A 17,191-nucleotide genomic window follows, 5' to 3' on the forward strand; every position below is an offset into this window, starting at 1 on the left:
ATCTGTGGCAGAAGTAAAATTCACTGTATGCAGCGTGTAGCAACAAAAGCGAAATTAAACAAAAATTAAATTTGAAAATAAAATTTATATAACGATGCGGGACTCTCGCGTTCCGTGTGAGCGCTCTTTCCAGTCAGCCAACTGTTCGTGTGACGTATCGTTGATAAATCTTGTATACAGTCTTGTTCGAAACTCAGGTTGTGGCTTCATCAACAGAACCTTTTTTACAGTTGATAACCTGCTCAAACTCAATATTTGCATATTAAGAAATTGACTAGAGATGTCGCTCTTTCTAATAAATATAAATAAGACATTAAATAAACTCACGGGTGACGCAACTTAATCGAAATCATAAAATATACACAATTCACCTTAGTAATTCATTCTTCCATAAAATCATTTCGGAAAAACCTATAAGTAATCGTAGTAGCCGCGCACTAGCGTAGGCACTGACAACTACTTGTTACACGAAGCGCCGTAGCCGTTCAGAACTCGTAGGTGAATAGCACCCGCGTAGGTGATTAAACTTTTGTTTTCTAACCCCCTTATTCATAATAGTCTGCTAACTTAAAGCATTGCTAATTATCACTCTGTCTTCTTCTATTGACCTAAGTCAGAATGAAAAAACTACACTACTAAGCGGCTGTTTAAAGTTAGCGGACCATTATGAATAAGGGGGTAAATATATAAAATTTGTTCGAAAATTGTAAATTTTCAATTATCTACATTTATTTTTAGATATTTAATTTTATAATTTTGATTAAGTAACTACGCGTGTGCTTTTAATGTTGCCATCCTATGCCTGCCACAAAATAGCAGATCACGAGTATTTTATATTGAACTGGATAAGCCATAACGTTACAAAAGATCTCGATAAAATTATTTAATTATGGTCTGCGCGAACCTTAATATGATAAAAAAATGGCTACTGGCATTGCAACGCCTTTCATTGGATTCTCAATTCAGTAAGTGTTATCACTTCAGTAAATTACTTTAGTTGCTCCGACTGATGGCACTGATGGCGATGTTAGTCGAATCGAGCCGACCTAATCCGAACAAGTATTAAATACCCGAACGAGACGGCTCAGTTTCTTTAAAAGCCACAAAAAAGCGCTCAGCGCACCCAAAAAGGTTTTACTATCATTTATAAAAAAATATAAAACCCAAGCTGTGTCTGACTGACAGGACGGGCGTCCTGTCTAAGTTAAACTTTTTTAACTGAATTTAATTCCATACGTTCGACCATGTCGATCTTGTAATTATAAATTTATTGAGTAATAACTGCGCCATAGGTATAAGGAAAATAAAAAATAAGAATAGATCTTCCTTCTGTAATTTAGAAAACTAATAATAATCACAACGTAATTTTTTTACATGTTTTTTAATATTTGCTGATATAAATTTATAACAACTACTACGGATTTAGTAGTGTAACTATCCACCGATGTTAATATTCAATTCGGGAGGTCTACTCGCAAAATCGACAACGATACATTCAGAACGATACGATAATACTCCGAATATATCGCAACTACCCTGCTCTAGCAAATGTTCGAATTCCTTATCGTTTATCGCAACCATAGACTAATATTTTGATTTATTACGATGTTAGTGTGAATGAATTATGTGCAAACCTTGAAAAACTAAATATTATCTGTGCTATGTCGCTGTTAAGTGTCAAAAGTCAAAACATAGTTTAGACGCAAAGGACCATGCCAGACTATGCCCCACCATATACATCAATTATTATACATAATGTAAATATACAAGAATTATGTAATGTATGTAATACGACCATTTAAAATTGAATAAATAATATAAAATTTGCGAAAAATAAAATTTAAAAAAAAAGTAACTCAACCCTTCTCGTCGACTTTCTATTTGTCAGGCGGCCATTTGCAATATTTTTTACGCATAAACGATCTATAAAACGACTTTAATTACTTGGTAGTTAAAAAAGTCCTGATGACTATGTAATTAATGTTTAAATTTTTGGCGTATGTTTATATATTTTATATACACCAAAAGACTCAAGAAATTGACTCCACAATCAAAATAAAAGCACAACTACAACTTGAAACGATAATATCAACGACAGCCTAGAAGGTGTCGTTGATATTATCGTAAAAGTGACGTTTGATTATTTGTCAAATCCGAATATTCGTCTCTGTCATTTTCAACTAAGAGTAGGGTTAAGACCAATATTATCGAATACTGTTTCGTTCTTCAATCATCGTTTCGACATTGAATACGATATAACTAATAGTAGGAGTCGACACGACTAATGCCACGATATATCGAATATCGATTTTAGGAGTAGGCCCCAAGGTTCTTGAACTCGCTTATGAGTTCAATTTGATTTTAAGTGAAAGTTAAAAACCTTTTATTCATTAAAATAATACACATAACAGCATTATTTTAAAGTGCTTTCGGACGGTGATTTGATAATGAATTATAATAATGTACTCCGTTATACCAGCTTTATAATAATTCATAATATTTCGCAAAAAAAAAAACAGTTAGACGTAGAGTTCCACGGCAGTAGTTAAAACTTCTTAGCGTCACAAATATAATTAATCTTCATTAATATTTAGGTTTGTAAGAAATATTTATTTATTGCGCTGTTTTACATGAAAAATATTAGCCACATCAATAAGAATTGTTATATGTCGTTGTAACAGATTATCGTCAGTAAATCGAAGTAACGGAGCAGAGTAGCTATCTCTTCCTAAAATATATTTAAACTTGTCTGGATTATGTTACTTTAAAAGTGCAGGTGCTATATCCGATTACAGCCCCGATTTAGAATTTCCTCGAAGTGTATCACATTGTAGAAGCTACAAGAAACTGGCTCAAGTTGAAAGGCACTAAAAGTAATACATTTTCAATTCAATGGTTAGAGAAAATCGTTTCAGAAAAGTAACGGAACGTCTAACAACTATTGACGTTTTGATAGAAATACGCTGAGAATGGATTTTAATTATAGCTAAATAGATAAGCAAGCTGTATGCCGCGGTTTTGTTCGTGCAGATTTAATTCAGAATGTCCAATAAATGTACATTTTTTTTTTGTAAATGTGTATTGTTTTATGCTTTGTGTTGTAAATAAAACAAGTATCGTTCGTTCAAGGGATTTCATTTACAACTCATACGTTTTTTTTATTTATTAAAAGGTAAAAATATTATATAGGCAATTAGAAATAGCTTTTATTTTAATTTATATTTATATCTGAGTGTGACATACCATCGGGAGCTAACTACGTTAATGTAAATTACATTCTATTCTATTCTAGTTCTCCGGAAAAAAAAATAAGGAATGAAGGGCGCGCGGGATTTGACTTGTAGCAAAATACAGGATACACTTCCTTAAGCTCATGACCAATCATCAAATTACTCATCACTCGCACGAATTGATTGCCATCAATACGTGTTTAGTCTTGTTCACTTACCACCTGCATTAAACACAGTAAGCCTTACGTACAGGCAGTAATCTATATGGAAATTAGGCATTAATTTGCAAATATTAAGATTTCAACAGATGAACATTTTAATCAATAGAAAGGTAAGTCAATAGTGTAAGTTTTAAAAAAAAAAAACTGTTTTATAGGAATTTGCCAATAATATTTCAAAACATCAAGAATTATTTCGTAATAAATGCTCCCTGTTGTTATAATGAAATTGTTTCACAGCAGAACTGTCAAACCGTGCGTCACTAAATTCTCTCATAGAAAATATGTCCAAACAAAACAAATATTGAAAATAAAAATAATTATGGGCTCCAAATCGAAATAAAAACTATCCTATCTCTCAAATTGGACGAAACTGCACTCCATGAAGTAATCCCCATTTAAATCTGTTCATTAGTTTAGGAGTCCATCACGGACAAACAACGTGTCATTAATTTATATGTATTAAGACTAGCTGACCCAGCAAACGTTGTATTGCCGATATTAAAATCGCGATACAAAAGTAACTGTTTATCGTAGATGGATGAAAATTAAAGTTGTATGTATTTTTTAATGCTGACCTCATTATCAATAATAATAATAAATTTAAAAAAAAATGTCAACAAATATAAAAAAAAGTAGTGTGGACCACCCTTAACATTTTGGGGGATGAAAAATAGATGTTGTCCGATTCTCAGTCCTACCCAATATGCACTCAATATTTTATGAGAATCGGTCAAGCCGTTTCGGAGGAGTTCAAAGTTTAACACCATGACACGAGAATTTTATATATTAGATATTGCCATACTTAAGAAAAACTTATTGTAACTAATGATGATACTGTCACGTTATAAGAAAGGTGCTAGTCCCTCAATGTGACTCAGAAGTGCATTATATTCCACACATTTCAATATCACGTTATTTATTTAATCGCAATCATATTCACAGAAATGAGTCAGAATTTACATTTCGATGAGATGTAATATTTTCTATTTAGCGATCATAGAAGTTTGCGTTGCGTAGGTACAGTTAATACTCTTGTGAATATAAAATCGGCAACAGAAAAATACTAACAAATAAAGCGTCGAGGTTTTACATTTATTTTCAAATTTCCAGTTTAAATTTTATCTTTGAGCATAACAGATCAAACGAAACATTTAATTAAATATAAATATTTTCTATGAAAAGTGATTGCACAGAGAGAAAAAATAACAGCTACATTTTATTTATGAAAATAAAGGACGAGACGGGCAGGACGATTGATACGCCCTGCCCATTACAATGCGGTGCCGCTCAGGATTCTTGAAAAACCCCTAAAATTCTGAGCGGCACCTTGAGTCATAAGATGTTACGTCTCATTTGCCCAGTAATTTCACTAGCTACGGCGCCTTCAGACCGAATCACAGAAATGCTTACACATTACTGCTTCAAGACAGAAATAGGCGCCGTGGGTATAGATATACTCTGTGTTTCCGATACATGTAAAAAGTAATTAATGGCATGAATATAATCGAATATCATTCTTCATTTATTTAAAAAAATTACGCTTATGCGCGAGTGTCTAAGTTATCACAACTTCGGAAAGGTTTAGCTTTGATGAAAAGAAGTGGCAATAAACTCATTTACATCATCAATTACTGTTACAAAAATCTGACCAGATATAAGGTACTCCTATAAGAATTAATAATGAGTCTTTAAAATCTCGAAAACGCTATTAGTAGCGACCTCAACCGTAGACTTAAAACAATACACTAGCGCATAGAGAAACACAGCGTGCAGAAGACAAGACATATTCTGTAACTAGCTGACCCGGCAAACGTTGTTTTGCCATATAAAGTATAATTCACGCGATAGTTTTATATGTAATAAAATATTGCCTATATTATAGCCTGTACATAATTTTGTTCTATTGTCAATAGTTTTTGCAGCGCACGCAAAAATAGGTTTTCGATTTTACACCTTGTGTTACAAAATAGCAATTTTATTACGGATCCCTAATTTTGAAAAAAAAAAACATAGCCTATATATAGCCTTCCTCGATAAATGGACTACCCAACACTGAAAGAATCATTCAAATCGGACCAGTAGTACCAGGGATTAGCGCGTTCAAACAAACAAACAAACACTGCAGCTTTATAATATTAGTATAGATGAAGATACAGCAGGATAGAAGAGGTAAGCAAATTATAATATATAATAATAGATTTCTATTATAACTGTTACCGATTTTGATTGACAAGTCGTCAACAGTCAAACACTCTTGATATGGGATCCATAGTATTGAATATTAAACACTAGCTAACGCACATATTGACAAATCAAAGGTGGTCACGCATTATCGGGCTGTCAGGTCACCTATACGCTAGTATATTCTAAGTTTATAACCTCAACATACGTCATAGATGTCAACACTGTCAGAATATATGGGATATAAAATGTAGGAAACTGTAGGTCCATAATGTAGGTATGTTACTCTTTAAAACTTATGATAATATTGTTTCCTTTAAATAAAACTATACAGTAGTTTAAAAAAAAATTAAGAAACGCTAAGTTTATAATGAAGATAGTATGTAACTCATCAAAACTTATGTCTATAGTGAAAAATTTGAGTCATATAAATTAATTAATGATATAGTTTTTAAAAATCTAGGAAACTGTAGGTCTATATGTTAATAAGTGGTTCTCAGCTAATACCTACAGTTATAAATCAGTGTTTGTAATAATAAAAAATTTATCTTACACGGTAATCATAATAAGCAGAACGTTAAATGATTTAAAAAAAGAATTTTATATAACGGTATCCGGCGATCGTCAAATTGTCTGGAATCTTCCAATAATATTGTTTTGCACGGGACTGACTGGACGGCAGTGATTTATTCACTGACACAATGTCGGCTACAAACTAATTTGAATTTCATTTACAATTCCAGGGTTCGGAAGATCGACATGCAACAACCAATACATGGCGCATCAGTAACAAGTTATACGTAATATAATTACCCTTCTGTGAAAATCATGTCACTAAACTTCCGTTACATAAATTTATGCCTCATATTAGGGAAATTTTAATGAAGAAAGCGTATTTTAAGGTTAAGGAATATATAGATGATAAAAATGTATCCAGGATAATATGAAAACAGCAAGGGGAGGATAAAACTTCATGTTGCATATTTTATTAAAAAGAGCGCGAAAAAAGAATGCTGTTAGAGTTTCTTGCGCCGCTTCTTCTCTCTCAGATCGCCATTTGTTTTAGTATATTCGAAATGACATCAAAAATAATTCTAAATTTAGAGAAAATAAATGCCTGTTATGCCTTTTGATGAGTTTATTGCCGGTTCCTCTCAGAGCAAGGTCTCTTGGTAGTCTCTTAAACAGATGGCCTCAAAATTTACTTTCATAAGCGTACAAAATTTTACCTAAATGAATAATTAAATTTCATTTCATTTAAAAAATATTGTATTAGAACAGAGCGAATAAAACATAACATTACGAAAATATAACAAAAGTGAAACTTGTATTCTGAACAAACAGTAAACTTGATATTAATTCCATGTGTTTCGACCTCTACCTACAGGCTTTTATTTTTATTTTATTTCTTTGGGATAACAAACAGTTCACACAACACCTTTTTCAATAATTTCAATGTACAGTATTAAATTAATTTCTAGAGAAAGCCCACACCGTTATCCACAGGTTGATTTTATAGTATTACTAGCTGACCCAGCAAACTTTGTAATGCCATATAAAGTAATTAAAAAAAAATGGGGCATAAAAAATAGATGCAACCGATTCTTAGACCTACCAAATTTATCGTACTACAGTTATTGTATTCGATTGCCATTTTGCAACCCTATAGCGGTTTTGTGAGAATAAAAATAGTTTTAGTGCGTAGAAGGGCGAAAATTTGAAGTTGTATCTATTTGGTTGTTGTAACAAATTGGTTTAGCCGTTTCGAGGTTGGTAGCAAACACCGGGACACGAAAATTTTATATATAAGACTAGTATCTAATACATAATGAAGGAAAAAAGTTTAACAATAATTAAAGTATTATGTACATACAATAAGAAGAATGAAATACGAAACTAGACATCTTAAAACTAAATTATTTTCAAAATGAAATAAGAATGACTAAATTGGACATCATTTTGAAGAAAAAAAATGACGGCGCCTATTTCTGCCATGAAGCAGTAATGTGTGAACATAACTATGTTTCCGTCTGAAGGGCGCCATAGCTAGTGAAATTACTGGGCAAAAGACACTTAACATCTTATGTCTCAAGGTATCGAATGCGCAAATGTATTGCCGCTCAGAATTTTTGGATTTTTCAAGAATCCTAAGCGGCACTGCATTGTAATGGGCAGGGCGTATCAATTACCATCAGCTGAACGTCCTGCTCGTCTCGTCCCTTATTTTCATTAAAAAAAGTGCTCTGTATTGGTGTACATTTGTGATTCGTTAAGGCACTTTCGGTCTGAACTACTATAGCCGGTTGCTGGTTTTAAATCTATTGAGATTTTTTATGACAGGTATTTACTATTTTCTGAACTTACTCAAGCAGCCGCGTACTCGAGACATTTGAATATTTACTAATTATGCTGCTTCATTTTTTTATTTATGATAAGGGAGGAGATGGGATTTAATGATTCTCTCAATAGTCTCAAAACAGCATTAAAATACATATAATGTAAAGACATGTTTACTTCAAAGTATACTGGAAGACGCAGTGTTGGTAAGCCCCCCAATAGATGGACCGACGAACTGGTTAAGATCGCTGGAATACGTTGGATGAGGGCAGAGCATAACCGATCGTCGTGGAAATCTTTGGGGGAGGCCTTTGTCCAGCAGTGGGTCTTCCCGCTGATGATGATGATTAGTATGTAAGCCCAAATTTGAGCGTGGTGAAATGATCAATGATTAATTGAAACCGACGTAATGTGGAACACCAATCAGATAGTCTGACGACGACTGACGTGTCGAAAACATACAATGTCGCAACAAATTATGGTGAACTTCATCAGGGCGAACTTCCCGGCTTGTCTCCCTTAGTCGACACGAGCCGACTATGAACGAACGTACTTTAAATATAACAAACTAAATAAAATACGAATAGCAGCTTAAGTAGTTTTCACTTTTACATATATTACCCAGAAATATTATCTCCGGACCTGACGTCGATGACATCACATCGTCGCTTTGTTACGGTGTGCAGAAAACAGGCAACGATAACTTTTATCAGCATTAAAGCTTGATGTAAAGGTGTTATGTTGTGATGCCTATTATCATTATAATGATAAAAAATCAATGAAAGAGACTGGGTTGAGTATAATGATTTTAATATTCTGGTAGAAATTTTATAGCGACACAAAAACAGAAACTGCAGAAGTATTAACAGCAAAAGTCAAAACGTTACAATGAAAACTTCAAAAACAAAGCAGTGATAGCACGAAAACATCACGAAATGTACCTAACGGAAACTGGAAACCGTACTGACGCAACAGGACGAATGCGGACACGAATGGGGGTGAAAGGGAAACGGGAGGGGGCTTCACGTTTCAGCGAGGCCCAGAGATAATGTGGCCGTGCTGTATAAATATATTTATATAATGTATCCCGCCGCTGGGCGAATTTTAAAAGGACATAAATAAAATTTTAGTCATCTTATTACAAATACAATAAAAATATTAGTAGCCATAAACCATCTAGGATAAATTTCGCATCGAGTGGTGGTAGTTTCATGTCGATACGTTGAGTGGTTTAGGCGTGAAAGAGCCTCAAACAAAGACCATTTTCATTATATTTATATAGAAGATACATGAGTAAAATTATAATACCTGTATGTATGAGAGTGGGTTAGCTGGAGGCACGTTAGGATCCACTAGCTCGATGTTGACTAGCCACGGTAGAAGATACTGCAATAAGAGATGGCGCACCTCCGTCCTCGCTGTCTGGAAACGTGCTGTTATTTCTGTTGAGAAACACTTATCGTTACAAGAATACATTGAAAATAGATTAAAATACCTTAACTTGGTAATCCCTGTCATCCCGATAGCAAAAGCGAGTGCACTTGCAAGTGTAACAAGTGTACATATAACCACAATACAAGTAAGAGAAAAGTAGAATAACTCAGCGGTCTTCTTGAAACTTAAACCTACATCTGAGCGAAGCCTTAGGGTTGGTACATACATAAAATATTGACAACACGGCGCAGATAACTTAACTCGGACATATAAAAAAAATTGATCGTCGTTTTTTTGAGAATTCTTAAAATCTACAAGTCGGAATCGGTCCGAATTGTATTCAAAATCTAAATTTCGTCAAGCCCATTCAAAAGTTATAAGACGTTTAGTTAGATTAGTTTGGTTGGTTCTATCTATCGGCAGTCCATGTAATTATACCAACATAATATATACAAAATTCATTAATAAATGATTTATAATAAAAATATAGTGGTTGCACGCGATACGAATAATGTTCGAATTATCGGATGCTCATAGAAAACCCACATCACAGTGACTCTAAAAACTTTTAACACTTTATTTAATTTACTAGTGGGAGGCTCCTTTGCACAAGATGCCGGCTAGATTATGGGTACCACAACGGCGCCTATTTCTGCCGTGAATCAGTAATTTTAAAGCGTTATTGTGTTTCGCTCTGAAGGGCGTCGTAGGTAGTGAAATTACTGGGCAAATGAGACGTCTTAATATTTTATGTCTCAAGTTGACGAGCGCAATTGTAGTGACGCTCAGAATTATTGGGATTTTCAAGAATCGCTGAACGTCCTACTCGTCTCGTCCCTTAATGTCATAAAAAAGGTAGTTCTGTAATTTTAATAGAATAACGACATAATTTGCAAAACCGCGTGATAAATTCATCCTAGTTACGACACGTGACGACGAAACGTGACAAACAGCGCTTACGAACGATTCCATCGTAGATATAGTGTGGCATGGAAACGTCTATTAAGCTAGACGAGATCGTGCTCCGTGTATTGTTTAACTGATTTACATGAAGCTTATATTGTACCCACAATATCGTTATAGATTATAATGAATGAAATAAAACCATTGAACAACTGAAATTTTTAATATAATTTGCCACGAATAGCAGTTTTCAATTCACATTAGTGTGTATAACGTTTCAAACTAATTTCATAATTTTTACTAATTTTGGGATATATCATTCGAAATGATGAGACAAATGGTCTAAATTTGGGTTATACTGTATAGAAATATATTATATAGAAGTAAATTTCATAAAAAAATAAAGGAACTCGACAGCTTCTACTACAACAATACTATACAAAAAACAACAACCAAAACATCCCCCACTCCTGCCAGTCACCGTGGGGTTTTAGGCTACTCGAGCAAAAACTTAATGTATAATTGAACATCAAGAAGAAAAAAGTTAATATTGCTACATATAATGAAGGAACTCTAAAATATATAAAACGTCAAGTAGAGCTAGAAAGTGTACTTGAACATGGTGTAGGCTAATTAGTCAAATTATGGATGGATTTAAACTCAGATTCAGACAAATCGATCAGGCTTCAATTAGCTAGTAATGACGTTATTGCGCGTATTATCACACAGTTGGATGAAAAGAAAAGGCCAGGTTTTGATAATAATAACAATGATTATAATTATTACCAAACTAATACCAAATATACTCTCTTGTTTAGATAAAATAATTGAAAGATTTCGTTGAAACCAAATTAACAAATTTTCAATATCACATAATATAATTAATAAAAACCAGTTCGGTTTTCAGAAAAATAAAAGCACTACCCAGTAATTGCCAACATTTACAGTTGATGTAAATAGATCGCTTCATGATAAACTCCACGTTTTAGCTCTATTTATTGATTTTAGCAGGGCTTTTGATAGACTAAATTATAAAATACCATTTAACCAATTAGCAAGAAATTGCATACAGGAGTCGCTTCTAGATTTAATAAAAGAGTTACCATAAAGATAGATGCACGACCGTCAAAGTAGCCAATAGCTTTTGCAACAAGATCCCAACAAATAAAGGAACAGCTCAGGGATCAATCATAGGACCTACGGAGTATTTACTGTATGTTAACGATATGTGTAACATTATAACTTCAGGCTCCGTTTCCAATTGCTGATGACACGTGTCTTATGGTAGTTCATTAAGACCTAGAAGCTGCACAAAGAACTATGCAAAATAACTTTACTCTATTGTGAAAATGGGCTCATGATGTCGGCCTAGTAGTTAATGCTCAAAAAACTAAAATTATACATATTCATTCTTAACATATCTCATCCTTACTTCGCCAACTATTATTGCTTATAATCATCAAGGCAAAAAACTAATATCTGAACCAGAAAGTATCGAGATTAATGTAAAGAAACTAAAATGGCGCTGCGTAAGTCATGCAATAAGGGACTGATATCCTAGACGAAAGAAAAGAAACAGATGAAGACAAAATAATAATCAGACGGGCAGATGATTTAAATAAGATGGCAGGAACCACTTGGAGAAGGACTGCAATGGATACACAGACATGCGAGGGATGAGGAGGAGGCTTATGTCAGGAGACAAGCGGACAGTGAAGAAATTAAAGAGTTAATTGATGCAATTGATGTACCCATTGTTTGCAAAAAAGGCTTTCATTTATTCGCTGTCTTATACGTGAACCATGCTCTGGCGTTCACTTTATTTAACAAACTAGGTGTTATAAGTGAAACCAATTAGTTTATGGTCCAATGCTGCTGTGAAATAATGTGGCCTACAGATTACCCCCTAAAACCTCACAAACGTTATCTCTTTTTATATTTGTATAGACTAGAAATATCACTGTGGTTCGTCTATACAGGGTGGCCCACCCAAACCGGTCAGTATGGGGATTTCAGAATATATAAGAGATAGAAGAATATCTTCTTAGGAACGCAAAAGTACAAAACGCCTTAACAAAATCGTTACCTAAACGAGTTGACTATTACATTTACTAAAATAATAATAATATTTAAAAAAGCAATTTCTTTTAATTTTAGACACAAGGTTTCATAGCAACAATCACAACCTACAATATCAATATGGCAATAAAACAAAAATGTATTTTTTTTCCCAAAATGACCGAGTTCGATTCCCGAGTAGTGTATGATTTTTTTTGAAAATCTATGAATGCAGTTTTCGTTTTCTCTAAAATCGATATCGTGGTTCCTTAGAAGATATATATTCTGAAGTCCCCATACTGACCGGTTTGGGTGGGCCATCCTGTTTATGGATTAATGAAAATATACCCGAATATGAATTTGTATTATGAAAAATAAACGAATATTTTACATACAAAAAAGTATAAATAAATTACTAAAATCACGTTAAATGACCTAGCGGTCTTCTACATACAATACTTACTGAACATAATAAAAAAAAATCATAATTTTGATACAATTTACGATTGCTATTATTTAAACATTTAAAAGATTTAAACGTTCTGTATTCGATACATATTATTAAATCAGCACAAACTCTTTCAAAATAACTAAATATAGATTCCGCACCACTCAATATAACATGCAAGCACGCTCGCTTATCGGATTTCATTCGGATGCTAGCCTTTGCAAAGTGAATTTGTATCGCTCTTTGCCCCGCTACAATTACGTAAAGGGTTGTGCAACGTGACATCAAGTAGTAAATTGGAACACTTAGCGCTATTGAAGATTACCAATTATTGGCTCGGCTTGGCGAGCTCACCATATTTAGGTTTATTAAATTCAATCACTGAAAACATGCGTCGATTTATTTAGTCATTTAAATTAAAGATGGCCGCTTATTTTTTTTTTAATATACCTTCAATAAATATCAGGATTTACGAGGTGACCGAGGACGAAATTGTAATTATTTTTAAAATCCAGCGCAAAATGATCTTCCTTGTTTACAAGGTTTTAGGGCCTAATAGCTTCTTTTTTTAAATTCAAGGTTCACCGCGTTAAAGTATCCTTGAATATGCATATTGTTTCTCTAATTTTCCGGATTTCGAGACTTTAGGTGTATTATTAGGGGTGGCCAAGAAAGAACTTGAAAAAGTGTTTGTTATATAATAATTAATAAATATGCATACTTTAAAAAAAAACAATGTTGCGCAGGGACCTCCTTGAATTTTAATTATGGCTTTTCAACTGAATTTCAAACAGAAAATTCAACGATTGTTACGATTTTTATCTCAAGTAGGCCACAACTGGAAATAGACTGAATATTGGTAATGGCTGTAAATAATAAGAACAGCTAAGCTTACACGTATAAAATGGTTTATGTATCGTCTAATATCAGACGTTTCGGATGTGTTCCCCTTCATGACATAGAATGAGATAAGTCCACGGTCAGGCCGACCCTCGTAATGAATTTATCTGTGAGTTTGAGCTCAGATCATGCTGTCAGTGTCACCGGCAGATGACCACTAAACATCAGGTAAGCATCTGCTCGTTCCGCTACTATGCAGGAATGTTAAAGAAATCCTGTACTATGATTATATCCTTATGATTATAAGGCGTATATTGGTAACAAGTAGTGAAAACATATAAATATTAATTATTAGGAAATAAGTACCTTACACTTTAATTCATCATTATCAACCACAGGTTCTACTCGATGGTACCGCCGCGGCCGCTGACTCGATACATTTAGTGTAACGTTTAACGACATTGGCACGGAAACGTTGTAGTACCGTCTAGTCAGTCTAAATCGTATCGAAAACTGTAACGATCCGGGTTTTCATTTCCTCCCCAGTGACACAAATTTCGGAAGACGTATTCCGTCACGTGTCCTCAAAGGTAGAATTCGAGCGACGTGATGTCAAGAGACCGCGGCGGCCAACGACAGGGCCACTTCGACCGTTCCATCGAGTGCACGAAAAATGTGGTGTAGTCCAGTCATGTTGCGTGGCCGATGCCCGTGGTGTAATGTTGCATGTGTATGCAGTGGAGAGCATTACGAGACAGCAACTCCAAACCGAGCAGAAGTGCATAAATTTGTTGGTAATCCCTACGAACTGCGCCGTACTTATAATTATTGTGCCCTAGATACATGTAATGTATGTTTAAACACTATTCATTCGTATAAATGACGCAAAAAAAAACGATCACTAGCTAACAAATACTATAACACCAAAGACCTCGTAATTGAGGGGAGCAAAAATTTTCACATCCACAAGTGAGTTGAGTTGTTTTGTAAAGCAATAATGCTAATTTCCGCAATTGGCGGCATCGGTCAAAGGACAGCGGAATACAAAGGTACCAGAGGCTCCGCCTTATTCGTTTGAGCCGCTCAGCTGATGCTAGGCTGTACGCCATTGGACCGAGTTCAGGGCGATGACCTTAGTTTATTGGTAAAATAAATAAGTCAGGGGTTCTCAAGATTTTTGAAAACATTTAATATGAAATGCATTTAATCTAAGGGGTTTAGATTTATTATTTATTTTTAGTGGTGTCTACGCATTATATTTCATATCCGTGTAAAATGTAAATTATAGTACAGGGTTTTTAACAGTGTATTCACATAAAATGTGAAACATTGATTTTAAGTAATGTATGCAGCGATGAGATCAATTTCGCATTTACGGTCTCCTTGTAAAACTGTTGGCCGCCTAGCTATGTTATTTTTTTAATTTTAACCGTAATAATACAGAACAAAACAAACGGAGCTACAGCCGACAGTCAAAATTAGCCTAGCACTGTATTTTTATATAATTATTATATGAAAATATTTGCCCAAAATATGTGCAAGATCGAATCAGAAATGAGGAGATCCGTAGGAAAACAAAAGTTACCAACATAGTCCAAATGATTGCGAAACTGAAGTGGCAGTGGGCAGGGCACACAGTTCGACGGACAGATGGCCGTTGGGGCAGTAAAGTCCTTGAATGTCGACCACGTACCGGAAGACGCAGTGATGGACCGACGATCTAGTCAAGATCGCTGGAATACGTTGGATGAGGGCAGCGCAGGACCGATCGTCGTGGAAATCTTTGGGGGAGGCCTTTGTCTGGCAGTCGACGTCTTACAGCTGATGATGATGATGTGCCCAAAAATATTTAGGGTTTAGCCAGACCAGTACGCGTTACAGTACTAATCACAGTATAATATTAACATCGGAAGGTCAACTCACCTGAGAACATCGGCATTGTAAGCTCCGGGTGTAACTGCGAGAGTTGACGGGAGAGGTAGAGTTGAGATCTGCAGTAGGTTGTGCATAGCAAAACATCCAATGTGCCGCGCCCCTTCTCCGAACCTGTGTGAACACGATGCAACTGAGTTAAAATGTTTCAGAGAGTCAGTATATGTTTATTATTATACACCCATATACAAAAAAAGCAGGCTGTTTTGATATTTTCCTGTGTGAAAAAAAACAGGCAGAAGTTTTTGTATTCGTTTAAAAATGTTAAGGGCAGAAGATTGATTTTTCCACATTTGTGGCGCGTCTGTTTGTGAATTATTATTGATTCTAAATAGCTTTCAGACGATTATTGTTGTTTGATCTTATTATGTTGGGGTTTTCAATGCTCTTACGCCAGCAAAGCTATTGTGTTGCTTGAGGAGGGATGCAGACAATGCTTCTTCGTGGCTAAGACCCTAAACGTGAGTAGATCACCAGTTCAGAGGACTTGCTAGCAATATCAAGTCACTATATCTGTACGGTGTATCTGAAAAATAATCCATGTACTTATTGTAAAAAATGAGCAATTCTTTACGCACGCTGTGCAGTATATTTTATACGCATTAAATTATATATGCGGATAAAGTCAGCGCGAATCACAGCAACCAATTAACAAAAAAAAATATATAGGTATTAATAAATTCTACGTACAAATGTCTACACTTTATATGGCTGACGTTGTGATAGAATACGCTGGAAAAGACCATATAGTGTGGAAGAAAATGGAGGAGAGGCCTTCACCCAAAGAGGAGCCCATACTTCTAAGAAAACCATTAATTATTAAAAAATTGATAAACAACTACATACAACTTTTCTCTTTTTAAGTTCTTATAATAGGCTTACGTTAAGTTTACTAAAAATAATTATAAGTTTTTTTTTTAATTTAGTTTATGTTCAATGTTTTAGTTTATGTACAAATATCTATGAAATATTTGTAGAATATACAATGAAGAAAATATTAAAATGATCCAACTCAAAATGCACATTTGCGTAAAGCGCTTTATATTTTTAAGTAGCCTAGACATTATTTGTGACATTTTTCTTTGACAAACTGAGAATGAACTTGCTTCTCGAAACCAATTTGTGAGGAAAAGTTTGTTCAATGGATGAGGTTTCGAACACAATAAATATGTCTACATAAGTTTACGAAACAAAAATAAAATTTCTATTGGGAACGGCGTGTCACAATGCAGTTTTACTGGGCAGTACTTCAACCGTTGGAAATGCCAAAACTGAGCTTACTTAGTATCAATTATTATTACAAGTTTTTCTTGAATACATTTACATATTGAGTTAATAACTGAAAAATTTTAGTTTAATTTAATTTTAACTATTCAAAAGTTCCGGCTAAAAATTGACTGTTGAATCGTATATTCTTAATAATGTAATTAATACATTTACAAAGATATATTAGAGAATTTTATCAAAGTTGTGATTGTCATATCGTAACATACTTGTTACATGCCTATTACACGGTTAAGTCGAGCTAAACAGCGTTTCGTTTTGTGGGCGATGTATATGTTTTATCAACTTCCCAGAAAATGTATTAAAATAATTGTATTTTAATA

General features: G+C 34.3%; 1 protein-coding gene across 1 annotated transcript in view; it reads right to left on the bottom strand.

The window, feature by feature from the left end:
* Positions 1-17,191, bottom strand: part of LOC126978281 (protein furry) — a 166,547-nt gene that overhangs the window by 80,391 nt on the left and 68,965 nt on the right. The window contains exons 26-27 of the mRNA XM_050827028.1: positions 15,576-15,698; positions 9,278-9,411 (exon numbers count right to left, since the gene is read on the bottom strand). Coding sequence (XP_050682985.1) covers positions 9,278-9,411; positions 15,576-15,698 — 257 coding nt within the window. The remainder of the gene's footprint in view (positions 1-9,277; positions 9,412-15,575; positions 15,699-17,191) is intronic.

This window comes from Leptidea sinapis, chromosome Z, assembly GCF_905404315.1.
Source record: "Leptidea sinapis chromosome Z, ilLepSina1.1, whole genome shotgun sequence".
Taxonomy (NCBI): domain Eukaryota; kingdom Metazoa; phylum Arthropoda; class Insecta; order Lepidoptera; family Pieridae; genus Leptidea; species Leptidea sinapis.